This window comes from Camarhynchus parvulus, chromosome 1 (assembly GCF_901933205.1).
Source record: "Camarhynchus parvulus chromosome 1, STF_HiC, whole genome shotgun sequence".
In the NCBI taxonomy this organism is placed as follows: Eukaryota; Metazoa; Chordata; class Aves; order Passeriformes; family Thraupidae; genus Camarhynchus; species Camarhynchus parvulus.
In genome coordinates this window covers 10,367,470-10,387,041 of record NC_044571.1, presented here as the reverse complement: position 1 = coordinate 10,387,041, position 19,572 = coordinate 10,367,470, and the positions used below count along the sequence as shown (strand labels likewise).

At 36.1% G+C, this 19,572-nt stretch overlaps 1 protein-coding gene across 7 annotated transcripts in view; it reads right to left on the bottom strand.

The window, feature by feature from the left end:
* Positions 1 to 19,572, bottom strand: part of DMD (dystrophin) — a 1,148,514-nt gene that overhangs the window by 867,252 nt on the left and 261,690 nt on the right. For all 7 annotated transcript variants that reach the window (XM_030961382.1, XM_030961390.1, XM_030961407.1 and 4 more), the window contains exon 2: positions 573 to 634. In XM_030961382.1, the coding sequence (XP_030817242.1) occupies positions 573 to 634 (62 nt within the window). The remainder of the gene's footprint in view (positions 1 to 572; positions 635 to 19,572) is intronic.

Here is a 19,572-nt window from a genome sequence, read left to right as displayed (position 1 = left end):
ATTATACACTGTCAGAAGAGCATGCTTTAAATAAATTAGCTATTTGGTCTTATTTTCCCCACTCCATTTATGACCTACCATTCTCAAAAATAACTATATCAAAACATATTATAATTTACTTTCATAATTTGTTAACTGGATTACACCTCTTATCTCTGACCTTGCTCTTCTCCAATTCATCCAGTTTCATTAAAGATGCAGTTGCAATTAGAAACAAGAAAAGACAAGTCTAATAGAGGAAACTCCTTTGTACATTAGAAACATAACAAAGAAATCAAACAAAGAGTAATATGGGTGCATCACTAGTTTGAGAAAAGGTGAAGTAAATTGAGGCAGAGAACACCTTAAGAAAAGGATGGCTTCCTATATTTCAATCACTGGTAAGTCAAACAAAAAAAGCTTAAACACTTTTTCTAAGAAATCCATCAACTCCCTTCAGCAATATCTGAGACTAGGAACTGTTATATTGAAAACTAAGTTTCACTGTAGGAATATCAGGTTTCTTTGGTTTTTTTTGTTTTTTTTTTAATATACAAAAGTTATTTTCATCAATAAGTAAATAAATATATTACCTTAGCAAACTGTGCATTTATCCATTTTGTGAAAGTTTTCTTTTGAACATCTTCCCGTTCATCTGCCAGAGAAAAGGAAAGTACTTCATTAGAATTATTCAACAAAATAATGCAATATTATTGATTAATGTTTCAGTTTTGCTTTATTGTAAATTACTAATAATACTTCAAACACAGGCAGGAATTTTTTTTAATCTATTCTTTGAAAATTGCATCAACACATTCTGAAGGTCTACAGGTCCCCTTCATAGCCAGGGTCTATAGTCCTAGTTCAACTTACCTATCCTGTGGTTTCTTTTCTCCTGGAAAAGAACATATTGCAGTAGGACCTGAAAAGCCCCATTCTAATTTTTAATTTCATATAGGTATAAAAAACCCCAAACATGTCATCTGATGGTTTTGGCATCAGAAAACTCTTCTACAGTAGAAAAGTACTTGAAATAACATTATATGCGCCTCCTCAAATTGCTTGAGGAAGTGAAACCTTCTGAAACCCAACAATAGCTCTCCATTGGCAGCCCCTGGTGGACCTCATGTCTTTTTTAACTTGCAACTATTTACCTGTCACAAATTGTTATCTATTTTTCCTCCAGTGGAAAAAGAAAAAAAAAACCAAACAAATCAAAACCAAACCCACACATATATTTGTTCAGCCGCACATGAAATTATTTTTCAATTCTTTAATATGAAATCTTTGTAGAGGGAGATGATTTATTTTAGGCCTTGAGTTCTCTAAGTTATAAGTACAATCTTGATACTGAATGGAACTGGACAAACAAGGGTAAAATTGTGATGTATTTTATATAGGTTGAAAGAGAAAAATTATTTCAGACTACAATTTGTAAGCATTTCCTCAAAAAGATCTATTAGGCATCATCCCTGAAATATAAAGGACAGATTTCTTTGCTTGGCAAAATAAAACCAACCTCAGCTAGAACCGAAGGGTATACATGGAAAAAGGTGCAGAATGCTTATACTAAAATAAAGTTCATCCAACACAGCCTTTTGGTTTGCAGTAAAATTCTCTGCACTTCTTATATAAAAAGGGATATGAAATTTCCTTCTGAAATGTATAACAATTAATAACATTAATGGATTCAGCTAAATTTGAGTGGCAGGTATAGACAAGCTAGAAGAGAAATGCATGGCAGTATTAATATACTTTGCTTTCCCTCCCTCCACCTGTCCAAGGACCCAAGACAAGACAAATTTTTTTGATACAAATGTATGTTTTGTTCTTAAAACCTCAATATCATTTTAAACATACCTTTATTACCAGAATGTTTTCCAGTTTCAAAGATACAATATACTCATAAAAAAATACTAGTTTGCAAAGTTACTATAGCATTATAAAGAAGTACTGCATGCTTGAAGGAGCATATTCTGAGTTCAGATGATCTTGAGCAAAAAAAAAAAACCACAATAGTACAAGTAGAAACTTCTGTCACTAATATATATGAGTATTTGCTACAATAAACTTTCTAGAATTCTATTACTATCTATCCCAAATAACACTGTCAGCTTCATCCTTTGGCTGAAAGTAATACTTGAATAGTTAAGAAACTCATCTAAAAGCAGCAGCATGTGACGGAGATGCATGCCTTTGGTAAAACATGATGCTAAAGCTGTTAAAAATTTTATTTTTCCCCACAAGCAACACTTCTTTCTGTTTTGACTGTAAGTTGTTTATTATATGAGTTTTGTTTCATTCCAGCCTCATGCAGTACACAGAAGATGAGAGAAGAAAGATACATTTTGTTGGTAGAAGTTAAATATTCAATCTGATGTTATATTACAAACTTCTTCAGCAACTTCATATAAAATATTACACATAAATAGCAGCTCCTGTTTAATCATCTCTGCTAGAACTGCCAAATGCAAATGGGTTCGAAGAATAATGTGGCCTTTAGCAAGGGAAAGGAAAAAGAGAAAAAATCACATTTTCCAAACTGTTCAAACAATAATATGTGATATATTGCAGGGAAAAGGAAAGAGACAAAAATACCTCCTTAAACTGTTCAAACTTCTGCTTTTCCACCCCAGGCAGTTGTAAAAGCGTATTTAGTAGCAGAGTGGGTTGTTTGTTTTAGGGCTTTTTGTTTGTTTGTTTGTTTTCCCATAAAGATATATGCACGTTTAACTGCTAGTCACCAATTATTCATGTCCACTGTGCTAATAAAAACCAGGGTCTCCTGAGAAAAATGAGAGTCAACCTCACAATCTGAATGTTTGAAACTTCTTCAAAGTCCCGGCAATGCTCTGCTACTTTTAAACACAAACCTATTCTGCTGCTGTTATCTTTATACAGAGATCATTGCAAGCACTTTCATCTCTAGGTGCTTGCTCTGACAAGTTTATACCACAACAATTTGTTAGTGACAGCCTCCTAACCTAAAAATGAATCAATCTTTTGGTTATGCATGGCATGATTTCCCCATTGTAAACACGATTTTTACAAAGAGATGTTCTCTTAGCCCAGATTTATGGATTGAATGCTCCATGTGGAAGCTGAATGACATTTATCTAGGTGCTGCAGAAACATGCCAAGAGCACTCCTCTGCCACTTTCATAATGCTGTGTTTATAAGAGATCCTTCAGCAGTGAGCCAGTGAATGTCCTTGGAGGTGCTTTTACTGTGAGACAAGAATAATCAAATGGCCAGGCCAGGTAATTCCTTCACTTGTTCAAAGAGTAAGATGGTATGTTTATTTCTTTTCTTCCAAGCTGAAAGAATTGCAGAATTGTGTACTGTCTTCAGGTTAGATTTAAACACTGCATGGATCCTGAATTCCTTTATTGCAATAACAATGGGATCCCTTCCCACAGCAAAAATGCTTTTCTCAAATTGATGGTCTTAGAACAGAATAAGCTTAACCTCATTTTCCGTAGGTTATCAACTCAGAAAATAAATGCTCTGAGGTCTACAAAACCCTTAGAGGAAAAAAAAAAAAAAGATATTGAGCAGTACAATTCACCTGATTTTCATGCCCTAGAGCCTCTAGTACCACTGACCAGATCTTGTTTTAACTACACTGCATTCACAGATGTGTTCTGATGAGCACCCAGCTTTGAAACTGTGAATGCAAACCTCTCAGGTGAGTTAACTGCACATTTGACTTTTGAAGTATTAGTCCACATTAGGCCTCATAATAAATTATGACCCAGAGAGAAAGTGCAGTATTAATGAAGCTAATCATCTGACAAAGGACTGTTCTGGCACTTAATCAGGCAGCAAGGCTAATAGAGACAAGTGGCACACTGAAGGATGCTTACGAACAATCATGATTCAACAGCAGAAAGATGCTATTAATAATGGCAATTGGTCACCATACAACTTTCCTAATATACTTAACAGCTCATGTTTGCAACCTACCACTCCAATGAATTTCTCATCTGTCTTCTACAAGAAAACTTCCAACATTATGTTGTCATCTCTTAGTAAACTACACCTTTTATTACTCTTATTTTTCCACACCACCCTACCCCCTCAAATGCTACCAAACATATTAAATAAAAAATAGTAACAGGAAAACAATATTTTAAATACCAGTATACTCCAGATGATATTCTGAAAGTATACAGGATTGTTACCAAATCACTAAGAAATAATACTTTTAAAAAATGTGATCTAGAAAATACCAAGAAGATTGCAAAATGAACCAAGGTTCAGAAACATACACTATGTATGTCACTACATCATTCCATTTATACAATAAAAGCCACCTCCCCACAGAAAACATGTAGCAGGGAGAAGGAAATTTGCACTTTGTCACATCCTTCCATTTTTTCTAGAAGATCTTTAACCTCTCAACTCTTGACACACCTGAATAAATAGTTCTTTCACTAACTCACAGAATGGCTGAGGCTGTAGGGTACCTCTGGATATCATCTGGTCCAAGTGCCCCAATCAATCAAGGCCACCTAGACTGCATTTTACAGGACTCTGTTGAGTGTGGGTTTTTTTTTTTATTATCTCCAAGGATGGACACTCCACAGTGTCTCTTACTACTACCACATGAAGACTGCATCTTCAGCCTTCCACAGATCTGGGTTGTGTTTCCCAAAGCAAGTGGCTTAGAAAATTCTTCTCTAGAGTAAGTGCACTCCAGTTTCTACAATCAGAAGACATTCAACAAAATGGTACTGGTAACATGAGGAGTATGGGAAATGATCCATCTCCTCTGATTCTAAACTTCAATTTTAAACAAACAAAAAATCATTGTCATTATCATGTCAATGAAGATGTGACATTTGTAGTGTTTGAATCACTCAAAGACAGCATTGATAGGAGGCTCAGTTGTGGGATAGATTCTATGCAGCCTTCAGTAAGCAATTCCATCACAGGTGCAGGAACACAAACGGGGAAGAAGACATTTTATTCTGTTATCCAGTGTTGCCCTGAGTTAGATAAACAATAATTGAATAGTTATGTTTTGTCTAGAACCAGAACTTATAAGCAATAAAAGAATAAAAGAAAAAAGGAAAAGGAAGAAAAGAAAGAAAAGAATTCCCATATAGTGGTGAAAACTTTGAAACAATGGTGTTAAGGCAGGTGTCAATTCCCTCATTCATGGCAGCTGCAGGTTCATTGGAACACTGCACTTTAGAGAATAAAACCATCAAAATTGCTATTTGATTTTCCAGCAGCCAAACAATGCAGATTGAGAAAAGGTCAGGATTTTCTTCAGTGAGTGGGAGTACCAGCAATGGTGGGAGTACTAGGAACAAAAGAGGCCACAGATAGTCACATTATTGATACTCTGGCTCCATTGACTCACTATTCTTAGAGATTTTCAGTACATTGTGACAATACCCTGCCAGTAACTACAGCTGCTGAGAAATGTTCCCTTCCCATTCTTGCTTATCTGATGGGGGAAGAAGAAATCAATGCAACACAATGACAGAATGATATTTGAGTGGACTAGCTTTGATTTTTAGTCATTGAGGTCATCCAAGACATTCACAAGCTGACAGGAAATACAATAGGCTGCTTTGACAGACAGACAAAGAATTTAAGTCTATTGCTCATGTAAGGCAATACAGAACATGCAATTCTTTGTCCATCTTCTATAAATACACTGATGAGCAGTGTGTTGACTTAATCTGAATATTGTTAAAACTCCCTGTTCCCTGTGCTACCCTCTTCAGACTTTACTGTGGAACCAGAGTCGAATCACCATAATCAAACCATCTCAGGCTTTTCAAAACACTGATGAACCTATTCAAATGCTCAGCAGAAATGGAACACTGAAAGCCCTTGTTAATATAGATTTAAAGGAAAAAAAAGTACAACTAAATGCCATGAAAAATAGAATACTAAAATTTTCTGAGAAAGGTTGGGTAAGAGTCAAGGTAAATTTAGGAAATGAACAGGTGTATTGCTAAGAAAAAGGACTTTGCTCCCCCTGTTTCCTTCAAATAGAGGAACGTGGAGAGAGGGATGCTATTTACTGATCAGAGGACAAAAAAGAGGATATCTGTAACACTCAATCTACAAGATTTCTACTGACAGCTTGGTGTATCAGATTGAACTACTGAACTACCTTGCCTAGACTGAATGTCAGGCTGAGGAAACCTATTTTTCTCATTTCATAATGTTAGTTGGAATTGTTCTCTCATTATCAATGTTTTAGGGAAACTGCTTCCTGACTTTTCCTATTTTTTTCAATTCTTTAAGACACTCCAAGTGTTTAAATTGGGTCTCACTCTTCAACTCTAATTAATTAGCTATTTAGAGTAAAACTACTAAATGCTTTTGTCGACCAGTATGGATGTCATGTAAAAAAGGAGCAGGAGCAACACAAAGGATAAAGAACATGACAGTCTGCCAGTGTGGAACAGAAGGAAAGATTAAAAAAGGAAAGAAAACAAAAACAACAAGGATAACAAAAAGAACAAGAAGAAAAAAAAAAAAAAAAATGATGAAGGGGTGAGGGGAAGACAGAAGGGGATTAAACATATTTACACTGGCTTGTGGGGAGAAAAAGGGAAAAAGACATATGGAAAAAAGGAAAGGGATGGGGAAAAGCACAGATAAACACTTCCCTTCTGAAAAGAAAAAAAGGATATCTGGTAGATAGAAGATCATATGCAGGGAAGCAGTAAATTTGAACAAAAGAACTACTGAAGCATGTGTAGCTTAGGGAAAAATATTTGACTAGCATCCAGAAGTACCAGAATAATGCAAACAAGCTACATATGACTCCTAAAACAATAATGGGCCGCTGTGAAATGTACACATAGATCTATGTTTCAACAAATTCATGTAATTTGTTCGTGTTTGTTAACTGCCCCCCTGCCCTTCTTCCCCTCCACCATTTCTGAACCCTTTTCTTTAAATAAATTGTAGCATATGGAATTCCCAAGACAAAAGCAGGATCATAATTCCTATGAAATTTAGAAAGAAAAGAAATGGAATGTCAGCTCACATTTCCAGAACATTAAGTATACACAACATGGGGTGTTCAGCTCCAGTTCATACACTTGTAATTCTACTCCCAACTGTTGACCTAGTCCTCCTCTGGTCCACCACAGACAAATACCCTTTGGGAACTGATCCTACTTCTCCATGTCCATGGATTTGACCTAAAGACCTGTAACAAAACACTTGAGTGTTAGGACATCTGCCTCAAGTGCTGGCGACCCACCCCTGCCTTACCCTTTCAGGGATAAGGACTTTTAAGAGTTCTGAACCGCACTCTTCCAAAAATACCTTGTTGTAGTTATTAACAGCTTTGCGAACATAAGCTTAACTGATTTTGTCTATTGGGGCTTTTTATTATGTTCTAACCAGCAATTACTTTGGATCCAGTAAATTTTTCCCAAAGGAAAATCACTAGTAAAATGCAACCTAAAAAGCCCCAGTGCTTCAATACATCAGATTTCTCTGCACAAGATAAATAACTGCTCAAACTTAAACAACTAACCTCTCCCTACCTGAGAAGCTGGTGATTCAAAAGGAGCTCAGTTTATGCTTTATCTTTACATGGAAATATATAATTACTCATTTGGATATTCACCTTTGTATAAGTCATGTCCCCTCTTTTATCTATTTTTCAATGTCATACATATATTGACAAATGAAAAGAATCCTTGTTAACATTACAGTAGAAGCCCATGCTATTTTAGAAGCCCATACCATTGTTATGACAGTATTTTCTGAATACTATAGAGCATATATTATATCTTTAGATGAGGTAATAGATTTGTCTTCACTTAAACCTCCATACTAGTTAGAAGGGCTGTATCAGCTGAAACCACTGCTGCTTTCTGGAACTTGCAGAAGATTGTTCGATTTAACTGCATTAACAACTTTTTTGCAGTCAGACACCAATGAAATCATGTTGCCAGTACATCCAAGTACCTTGAAAAAATACCAATGATGATTTGAAAACTTTTTGGTTTGTGGTTTGTTTTGTTTGTTTGCCAGTTTTTGTTTGGCTTTGAGGTTATTTAGGTTTTTTGTTTGGTAGGTCGGCTTGGGTTTTTGGGTGGTTTTTGTTTGTTTGTTGTTGTTGAAAGCAACAAAATTCACTTGCAGCATAAGTCTTCTTAGTGCTACAAAGTGGACTAAATTAATAGGGAAGGATACTGGTAATACCAAAATGTGAAAGAAAAGTAGAAGCTGGTCAACGCTAACTTCATCTTGTCAAATGACTATATATGGGGAAAATACTTAATATTTCTTGATGGATTCATTTGAACAGGGCATTTTTTTCTTGTTTACAGATTAGGGAAACACAAGTTAAATGCTGCTAATACATCATGTGACATTCTATAAAAATTACAGAAACAAGTTTTGCCATATGGATTTACTACTACTATTATTATCGCTATATATAAAATCTATTGCAACTCCACAGCCCAAAACTGCAATTTTTACCACAGCTGCTGAGAGATATGTTGCTCCTTTCATCTTACAAAAACAACTAATAACTTGTAAGGTTGATTAGCAGGAATCACAGTGTGCTTGGAGTAAGGAGGCAATGTTTGTTGCTTAGGCTCCTGGCTGGTTGTTGGGCTGATTGGAACAAAAAAATCCTGATTGACATTTTAGAAAAAAGAAGAAATAGTATAACTTCTTTTAGAGTGACTAGACCTGGTAAAGAGATTAAATACATCTTGAGTGTAGTAACTCTGGTTTCAGAGTTTCTTACTTTTAATCCATTTTTATTCTTTCCTGGAGAAAATGGGAATTATTAACTGAAGCCAGAGAGAATCAGTAGCAACCCTTTTTCTCCCCTCTGAGTTCATGGGTGCTGCCAGACTCTGCACAGGAAGGACAGTGGCATTAGGACAGATGGACAGGCCCAGGTGTGGCTGGCAGCAGCCATCCCTCTGTGAGCCCTATTGAACAGCCAGCAGCAGAAAATCCTCCTGGGTTAGACACTAATAAAACTGGTTTGTGTGCACTGCACCCTCACTGACAACCTGCAATAAGCAATTGTTACTCCTGCGCACCAAGGATCTGAGAATTGCTGAAACTAACTCAAAGTGAAAGCGAGCGCTCTCACCTCGGCTGTTGTTTAACCAGCCAGCTCAAAGAGAACCCAGCACTACAAATGTCCCTGTCACCACTGTGGGAAAAGTTACAGGCCAGAAATGAGCAGCACTGGCAGCTCCTGTATTCCAGCAGTCATCAAAAAAAAAAAAAAAAACCCACCACACAACCAAAAGAAAAACAACAAAAAACGCCCAACAAAAACCCATCCCCTATAATAAGAAACCTGTTCTGAGAAAATTTTGAACAGCTCTAGACTTTATGGTTTTCACCAGGAGAGTTCTGTGCACTGTGAGGAGAAAAACAGTGATAAAGGAGCTGTGGCCAACAGTGAAGTTGGCTTGTCAGGACAGAGGGGTGCAGGTTCTTGGGGTTTTTGTGTTTTTTAAACCTTGGAAGAGAGGTCAGCATTTAGCTGATCAGCAGGCTGTCTCAGAATAAGCTGTGACAGAGGCACTGTATAGGAAGTATTACTAGAACAGAGATTAATTACTGGAAATAAAAAAGTCAAGGTTATGTAACTAGATAAAATTACCCACAATTTTCATATTTATAACCTTTATGAAACTACACAGGTACTTTTGTTTTGTTCAGGAAAAAAAAGCACATAAATGCTTATGGTTAGACGGTGTCCTTACTTAGCTGGAGATTTTTACCATCTAGGTTACTATTTTTGTTCAGAATGAGCAATAGAGGACAGGAGACTAAGGACAGTAACGTTAACTCATGAGCCAGCCAGAGCAGAACACATCAAAAATGGGAAATAGGACCCCACAAACTTTCTGAATTATAGATTTTCAGCTAATAACAAATGAAGCTGAAAGAAGCATCAGGATTTAAAACAGGTAATCAGGGTCTAAAACGTGACTTAAGTATCTAGTACTTCACACAACCTTCTGATGTGAAAATGAAATTGCTGTTCTGTTTTCAGCAAATGCCACCTAGTGATGCATAGTTGCAAAGCTTTGAACTGCTTTGATTTTTATGTATATTGTCCCTGATTTTCTGATTTTCTCCTATGGAGAAAAAAAATCAGGCAAATGCTTTACGTGGTCAGAGACTCTCAGAATTCATGTCACTCACATGCAGAACACAGAGGATGGGTTAACCACATGTGAGGGGCCAACATTTGTTGCAGTTTGTATTAAAATATTCATTGCAAACAAATATGCTAAGTACACTGTAGTAGCTAGCACTATTCTGTAATATTTCAAGTTCTTTTTTTGTTCCTCTGTCAAAAGCAGTTGGAGAACAGGCTGTTCTAGTCTGCTTGACTGACTGCTGTCTACTTTATTTCATCTGACCCAATTAGTGTCTGAGTTAATTAGGAGGAGCTGCCACTGGGACATCAGAGAATGTATCAGAGAAGTTTGCATACAATGAGACCAAGGTGTTAATATGCAATTGTTTACAATACACAAAACTTGTTCTTAGGGTGAAGATACTGTCATTATAAAGCTGACAGCATCAACTAGTCCACAGCTAGAAATCATTTGCTTATACAACATTTGAGAAACTTTGAAAGAAAAGAACACATGCCTGTTAGAACAGCTGTGTAAATTAAAGGTAAGTGAACTGTGTTTTCCCCTCCTGCTTTACCTCACCTGAAGTAGACAAAGTAATGATGAATGTATTTAAACTATAGTTGTGATTTATTTAATTTAGAAAGAATTATTGCAGATTTCATGCTGTCAAGCTTCTTGGCATCCTTTCACCACTCCCAAGCATCCTCCACTTTCCAAGGGTAGAAAAGAAAGGACAATCAAAGAGTAAAGCCCTTGTTGATAGTGATAATTGTGGGGGGAAGCCAACAGAATAGGATTTAATTGCCCTATACCCTTTCCCCTTTCACAGCTATTTTGTTCCATTTCTAGTTGTTCAATTGTATAAGTGACTAAAGAATCTTAACTTTTCAAAAATACACATATTATGATCTGAGTGTTTGGCATACTGAACATGATTCTCCAGTGTTACCCCATATTTGGAAAAACTCCAACTGTACAGGTGAAGGCTAATACAAACTAGATATAGGTCTAAATACCAGCACTTCACAGAAAATCTGGATTACAAAGAATGCTAAATGTGTATCCCCTACACCCTATAAGGGCAAACATTCCTGAAAAGAAAAAGTGAGTAATTGAATTTCTAGACAGCTGAATAGCAACACCTTTCAAGCAGCCACAATGTTTATTGCAGACTGTTCTTCCTTCAGTTTCTTTCTGAGGCTTCTACTTTTCATTTAACAGCTTTATTTGGAAAGTGGCTGCTCAGTTCTCATACAAAACAAAAACATTCAAATTGGAAGAATGGGGGGGGGGGGTGTTTTTCTCTTTTGCCTCTAAGATGGTGAAAAATGAGAGCACAACAGAAATGAGTTTTAGACTTCATCACAAAGATGGCGGCAACTGATACAAAGAATATGCATTTTTCAGAATTTTTAAGACAAAATGTATTAAAGTTAGAACTCAGTAATGTGCCCAAAGCCACCAATAGTTCAAACTATGCTTTACCCAGCAACCAGTGGGGGAAAAAAGCTATCTTTATAGAGAACGGGCAGTATAAGCTGTAGAAGTCACTTTGCTGAAGACAAGAGAAGCATTTAAGGTGGGGTACCACCCTTGTCTGTCAGATTGCACAGCAGCATTGGCTTCTGGTGCAGCCTGTGACACCCAGAGGAAATCACAGGATGTGCTTCTTAAGCACTCAGGCACTGGTCCTGCTCAGGAACATTTTACTATCTATGGTAACACTAAAACAACATACTTTGCTATGTGTCGTTAAACATATGTTAACAACTTTGTATAAAGTTCTCAGATTATTTTTAAGCTGTCTACAGAACTAACTGAAATTGGGTAGAAATCCTGTCCCAAATTCATCTGTCTGACATTAGAGCACTGGCATTTGTTAGAACTGAATATTCAGTTTGGGGCTGAGCACATTTTTCATCCACACATGGGGAAAAAGCTCAACATCTTAAATTTATCTTGGGAGAGTGGAGCAGAAAGAATTGGTAAAAATAAAATGGACAGGGACACTAAGATAGCAAGGAGGAAAGAGGATATACATAATTACCTTATCCATATTTTGAGGCACTTTTTCCAATCTGGGATAAGGGGGAAAGTAAAGGGAGGAGAAATTTTTAGATGATAACATCATTACATTTTTTATCATGTCCCTGAAATTCTTATTCCACTTCAGAATATTTGAAGCACTAGTGAAATATTTATTGAAATTAGATTTAATGAGTACTGTTCATCTTCTCATTAAGTGGGCATTGTCTGAGCAAGTTGGAAGAATATTTGCAATAAGAAATTGTATTTAAATCCTGGCAGATTTCATGCCCTCCCAACTGAAAGTAGGATTTTCTGGCTGTACCAGACAAGAACATTTTAGATAACTAATACATTTGCTGCCTGTATGCATTCTGTGCATTGACCAGTGTTTTTTTTCATTGCCTACATCATTCAGAACTGCTTGCAATGAAGGATTTCATATCTATAACATTAAGTGAAGATTAAGAAATATTAGTATTGATGCTAGGACAGTTACCTATTATAAGCATCGATTTTTATTTCAACTCATTGCCAACTCATCAGCTCTACTGAGAGGAGCTGTGTTTCCTTAATATAGATTCAGTACAGAAAAAGAAGAAAAACATCTATTTGTCATTCTTTTTACAGCTGTTCTTTTCCAGTCTAGACAACTCAAGGCAAGTGTGACATTTCACAAGATCATAAACTACATTGAAAAAACATACTGTCATTCTATACCGATATTTTTGCAACAGTAAAGAGTGATTTTCTTTGTAGCCTAATGCTTTTTAGAGGCACCCTAATCAATCTGCACAGATATTTTGATCACATTCATCCTAATAGAGAAACCGAGTGAATAGATATTAGAATTTCTGTTTGGGCTCCTCTGCTGGAGGATGTAAAAAGACCACTGGAAAATATTCCATGTAGAAAACTCATAGGCCAGCAGAGGAAAGGAAAGAAGGAAAAATACGTTAAAGTGAATGTTAAAATGTATGGATAACTTACTGGGAGAGGAAAGAGAAGAAATGAGGATTCAGCTAAAAAGACTATTGATAAAATCTCACCCAACAAAGCTGAAGCTATTACACTGTGGCTTTGACAGCTACTAAAAACCTGCACATGAACCAAGGGAAATTCACTGAAATTAGAGCATGATGGTTTAGAATGAATCAAAAAATGTTATACACATGAATTCTCAGGAAGTTCAGATAGCACTCTACAAAACAGTTCAATGTGAACACAATAGAGAACGTATACCCTCTCCCCCTGCTTAAATCAGGTATAATTCCTATTTTCTACATATGTCCCCTTTAATTTATTAATCATACATCTCCTTTGCCCACACTTCAGCTTCTTTAATGTTTTTGCACTCCATAATTTGAATCTGGCTACCTGCTCTCTCTATGGTTCACAGTTACACTGTAGACTTCCTGAGCATATAAAATCCTTGGGACTAATGTGTAAAAGGATAAAAGGGGATTTATAAAGATTAATGCTGGGAAGGCATTCAGATGGGTCTGAGCACGGGTATCCTGAGGCAGTGTTTAGCTTCAGTTACAACTAATTACTGATATGCAGATGCTGAGATGAGCTCAGCTGGTCAGAGTGTGGTACTAATAACACCCAACACTGTGGGTTCAGTCTCTGTGTGGAGCATTTCCTTAAGAGCTGGACTTGGTGGTCCTTGTGGGTCCCCTCCAACTCAAATACTGTGTAAATCTCATGCTGGCATCTACCATCGACCATGCAATGGATCTTTAGGCTAATTCAGTGAGCATGAGGATCAAGAAAACCAGAATGACTAAAGCATTCTACTCCTTTTACTCAGCTCACAAAACAAATACTCTTTGGCCAACACAAAGAACCAAAAAGAAAGTTATTTCCAAGGATTTTGAGAAGTGAGGAATGAGTTGGCTACTCCTCTAGCCAACACCTCACAACTAACTTAGCAACCACATAAATAGTGTCTGTTATTTTGGTATTTCTACATCGCTAATTGTCAGGCATTCTTCATCAGCATCATCAGCTTGATGACAATGACACACAGAGGTTAAATCATTTGGATATCTGATTAGCTGTCAGAAACAATGATTCTTTGACATTCAGGCTCCACCTAACATCACAGCAGGACCCAGAGGGTTTGCAACCAAATACCAGTTTTGGAAATTAAAAATACTGCCATTCTTATAATGAAAGAACTTGAAAATCATGCAGCAGGCAGCTACATTAATAAAAGTAACATGCAAACGATTTACAATTAATCCAAAACAACCTATAAGGCCAAATTGGCATGACTGCGACATTTCAAGCAATGTAAATAGAAGTCTTAAAATTTTCCATGCTTCTATTTTACAGTCCCAGTAATAAGGAAATTGAATGAATTTCAGATCTTTGACATGTTTCCTCTATTGACAATTTGGTCTTGAATAGAGAATAAATTTGGTAATACACAATTCTCCATAATAAATTGTTTAACAGCTAAGGAGATCATTATGCATTTAAAAAAAGTCATTCTTTTTAAATTATTTCTGTTCCAACTGTAGTCAAACGCGATACTCAAGGACATGAAGAAAGTTTAAAGTAGCTTCTAAACTCTGTTTGTTTATATAATCAGGCATGCAGATAGTATTTAATAGAATATAATGCAGATATTTTCCCCCTGCTAGGTTTTACCCATGGTAAGAAACTACCCAAAACACAGACTGATTGAATAATGGCTTTTTGGATTAAGCAAAGTTAGCCTGACTACAAACTGAATTTAATTAACATTTACTATTTCACCATGAAGCTAGGTGTGATCATGAGAAAACAAATATATTGACTGAACTACTCAGTGAGATAGAGAAAGAAGCACGATAAAGAAGCAATATGAAGACAAAATTTTAAAACCGACAATAATGTGGCTTAAGTTATCTTCAAGAAGAAGCAACTATTTACACAGTAGAAAAAAATTAGGTTAGTAAACGGAGACAGGACAATATAGAAGGACAATATGCACTTCTTTCTATAGAAGTGCATTCACACTGTAAGTATACTAGATGAACACTAGTCAGAGAAATTCATGCTCTTTGCTTCATATATTTGAGTGTTTTTTTACTGTCATCTTTGGCTTCTACAACAAAAACCTCACTCAAAACACATAACATTCAACCAGCCAATAAGAAAGGTTATCATCAGGACTTATATATTTAAAAAATTGAGAAAGGTTATAGTCTCAGAAACAGAAACAGTTAAGTCATCTTCCTTTTGGTTGTTGATTTATTTAAATGCACTGAATTTAAGCTGAGCATTTAGGGGTCTGCTGTTTTTTTATTTTAAAATGGAACAGATGTATACCTACTTTTCAATGTAATGCACTGTCAAGACATTTCCCACAGCACTCCTGGTAGTACAGAACTCTGCTAGAACAGAGAGGAACCTACTTTATATTTCAACTTTGAAAAATATAAATAAAATAATAATGCACATACAGAAAAAAAAAAAAAAAAAGAAAAAGGAAGTACTTTCCTATTTCACAGACATTGGGCAGGCATGTCACCATCCTGGCTGGAAGGAGGTGAAAAATCAGTGTCATTGCTTGAAATGATGCATGTTACTGGATTATTCTCATTAGTGAGGATTACAGTCTTGGCATTCTAAGCAATATAGATTGAAATAACTGCAACAAGTATAATGCCAACACTAAGAAATAAGTAAATTATAGAATTATAGCCCTTTACCAGCCTGTAAAGCTTAATAGCTTTCCCAAGCTATTATTTTAATTTATATTTCCCATAGAACATCACATCTTTGAAAATGTTTCTATTCTAAGGAACACGCAGTTACAATGATTGCAGTGAAATTAGCAGATCAAAACCCTCAAAAGTTGGCTTTGATTTTTCCTACAGGCCTTGTCAGAAACATAAGCATTCTACAAGTTTTAGAGCTGAGATTAGATACTACTTTTCAGAATTAATTATTCTAATATTAAATGCTGCTTTAGAGAATTAATTAATGCTGCAAAAAACATTTAAGGTATTAAAATTCTGTGCACTTACAATGTATAGTTATAAAAAGTTGAATTTATTCTAGAACATTGAAATTCAGCTAGAAATCTGATAAGTAATCTTTCTATGCACATTCAGAGGACTATAAAAAAAAGACATCAATCGGATGGTTCAGAAGCAACTTGCAAACAATAAAAAAATCATCATGAGGCACTTTTCAAATGCATCCATATTCTAATTTTGCAATATTTGTATTGAAGTGAAATGTATCTTAAGACTCCCCAAAGCACCAATTCAAGCACACAAGGCATACACATATATATGCAAGGGTACACATGGTTAAAGTACTGAACTTTTTGCATTGGGTTCTGTCCTTCAGATAAATCAGAGGTCTGCAACTGCTTGGCTGTGATAGGGGCAAAACATTCACCCATATGATGTTCACTTGTGCAAGTGTTCAAGCAGCCATATCTCTACAGCACTGGTACATGAACACAGCTTTCCATATAATTCTGAAAAATGGCACATACATCCAGTGATGTTTGATGACATTTATTAAACAGTTCAAGCAAGTGTTCGCCTTACTTCTAAGTATTCCTGGACATTGTTTTCAGTTCTAATGGCACTAAAGTGAGCATGAAATCTGGTTCTTGTTCCTTAATTCATTATTTATTCCAGGAATATAAACTTTAACCTACATGTGTAAGCAGCTCTTTTTAACTTCCATAGTGTGTATTTGACTGCAGCTGGGTTTTGGGGTTTTTTTCTAATGCTATTACTAGTTGTCATCTTCACTTTACAAACTGCAATTAGGCCTGGTGATTAAAATGCATTAACTACATTTCTGAGAGCTGCTATATGTAACAAAGACCATAGACTGTGTGTGTTCTTCCTATCCCTGACTATTTTTTGGCAAACTACCATCCTCAACCATTGACATTAAGTACTGCCTCTACATTTCTCTGCAAAATGTATACACAAGGTATAGGAGACCTGTAATGAAACAGTAATCTCCCAACAAATATTTAAAGTAACAAGTTCAGCCAATCAGAACCTTTGGGTTTCTTTGCAAATATAGTTAGCGTACAATTTTTTTTAAAAACCTGATCATTTATCTGAACACTGAAAATGCCTGAATGTGTTAAGCATATATTGTGTTATACATATACATATTTTATGTATTAAAACTCCACCACACTTCAAGACAGAGCCTCTTGCTCTGTATTTTGCACCTTACTAAAATTCCACTGTTCCTGCAAGAAGCCAGCTAAGCACTGCCTCCTCTGCCACTTCTGTGTCTGCAAACACAATGCTTCAAAAAGTCTCACCAGCAAAACGTTGTTCCAGATATATTCTGCACCACAGCTGATACTTAAGTACCCAAAACAAGTCCACCCAATTTTTCCTCTACAAGGTGGGCTGGCATGCTGACCTCTCTGCTGCCCAGCTCCCATAAACCTACACAGACCCAGAAAAGAGGCCAACAGAATACAGAGTGCTCCGAAATTGCACCAATGATGGCATGGAGATTTACAAGCAAGCCATTAAATGAAGATAAAATGAATAGAAATACGCTAAGCACTCTTCAGAATGCATTTACATGCAAGCTGAGCTAACTGAAATGCTTGAGGAAGGCCTAGACTCTAGATTAGGTATGATGCCCCTCCTTCCAAATTAAAATTAGTGAGGTCTTCCTCCTCACTACTGCAGATGAAGCAAGGAAAAGCCTGGCTATCAGGGCTTATCACAGCCACTTATCCTCATCTGAAGAAGTGAAAAATGCTTTTGCATTGATAGGAGATGTACATAAATTAAGGATTTTTAAATTTGTGGCTCCTTTTTGCCTTTGTTTTGGTTTTGATTTTTATAACTTATAATAATAGGTAAGGAAAGGACATTTTATTCTTAATTTACATGAAGAGTTATTAACATAGTTGTTAACAAGACTGTGTAAGGCTGTGGTTGTTCAATAATTAAACAGATGGAAATATCCTGAGTCAAAGGGCAAATCCTTCTATAGAATTGCTATCAAGGAGAAGAATTGCTGAAAATACAATTTGTTCTCCTACAACAAGTAAGAAAACCATATATTAATTCAAATGTTATCTCTCTACTGGATAGAGTACCATTGTTACATTTAATTAATACAATGAGATTTCCCAGTCTATTCTATTAGTTGTTTAATACAGTTAGAATGAAGTTAAATAAGTGCTTTGACTCCTTACAAAATTTAAAATGAAAACTGAGCAGTAATGACATTTCTTGACATCACAAAGCATTTTTTCATTTATTTTTGATACTTCATTTTTCTGTAATATTTCTCTTCCTAACTAGCAGAGAAGCAACATACTTAATTCTGATATACCTCATATACTAATAGTTACCAAAGGCAACAATTATTATTTCTTGATCCCATTAAAACAGACACAACTAAACTTCCAGTATCACTGTCCTAGTCTCCCTACTAATAAACCCATAAAACAGGACAAAATTTTCTAATGAGAAATGAGCACTCTTGCTCTCTCTGCAAGAAGTGCAAACTAGTAAGACTCAAGAGTCACTGCCCAACAGAACAAAAATAACTTCTGTATGTTAAGTATTTGTGCACATGTATTACCAATTATTAAATGAAAAATTACATGTTACTACAATCAAAGGCCCTTTTCTCAAATTCTACATGATGAAACGCTATCAAAACTTCACCTACTTAAAATGCAGAGATTTACTCACTGATGAGATGTGCAAGAAAGCATGTTTTTTGTGTGTGTATATATGTGTATGCACGTTCCAGGACAGATAGAAAGCAGAGCTCATGGTCTAATCCAGTTTGCCACATCTGTATCACCAACCAGACCCTCTCTAAGCTGTGTGTGTCTGACTTCAGTCCAGCTTACACAGGTTTATCCCTGCATGCATTAAGGGTGCTGATGAGACAAAACTCTGTTCATGGGAGGATTTTTCAGCAGCACAGTCAAGATGTAAGCAAGGGGAGCAGGGGACAAAAGCTGTGACTTAGCTCTTGCTTTGCTCTCCAAGGATTTCTTTTTTCCTTTGAGGTGGAAGGAAAACACCATTCCCTAAGCATCCAGGAGTAACTTTGTCTTTGGTTCACAGCAGTTTGTTTTGCTTGCAACATTAGTGGCAAAGAAAAGTAAGCCAGGACCATCGATAATCAATCAACAAACAGAAAACTGCCCAAGATCTGTAAGTGGCCTAATACTACCCTGAAATGCCACTAGATAACATATCAATCAACATTTGAATGCTAAGTGCTAAGGTATCTGTCATAGGAAAACAAGTCCTGTCACTATTCATTCCATTTCAAAACTCCAATTTGATGAAATATTTGTACTGTTAGTTTTTAGGTACTCAAGCTTTACCATTGCAAATGCTCCTGATGGAGAGTAAGGTAAACCCTTCTAGTTTTGTTTATTCTGTATGTGTAAAGCTCCAACTGAATTCTACAGCTTAGAATGTAG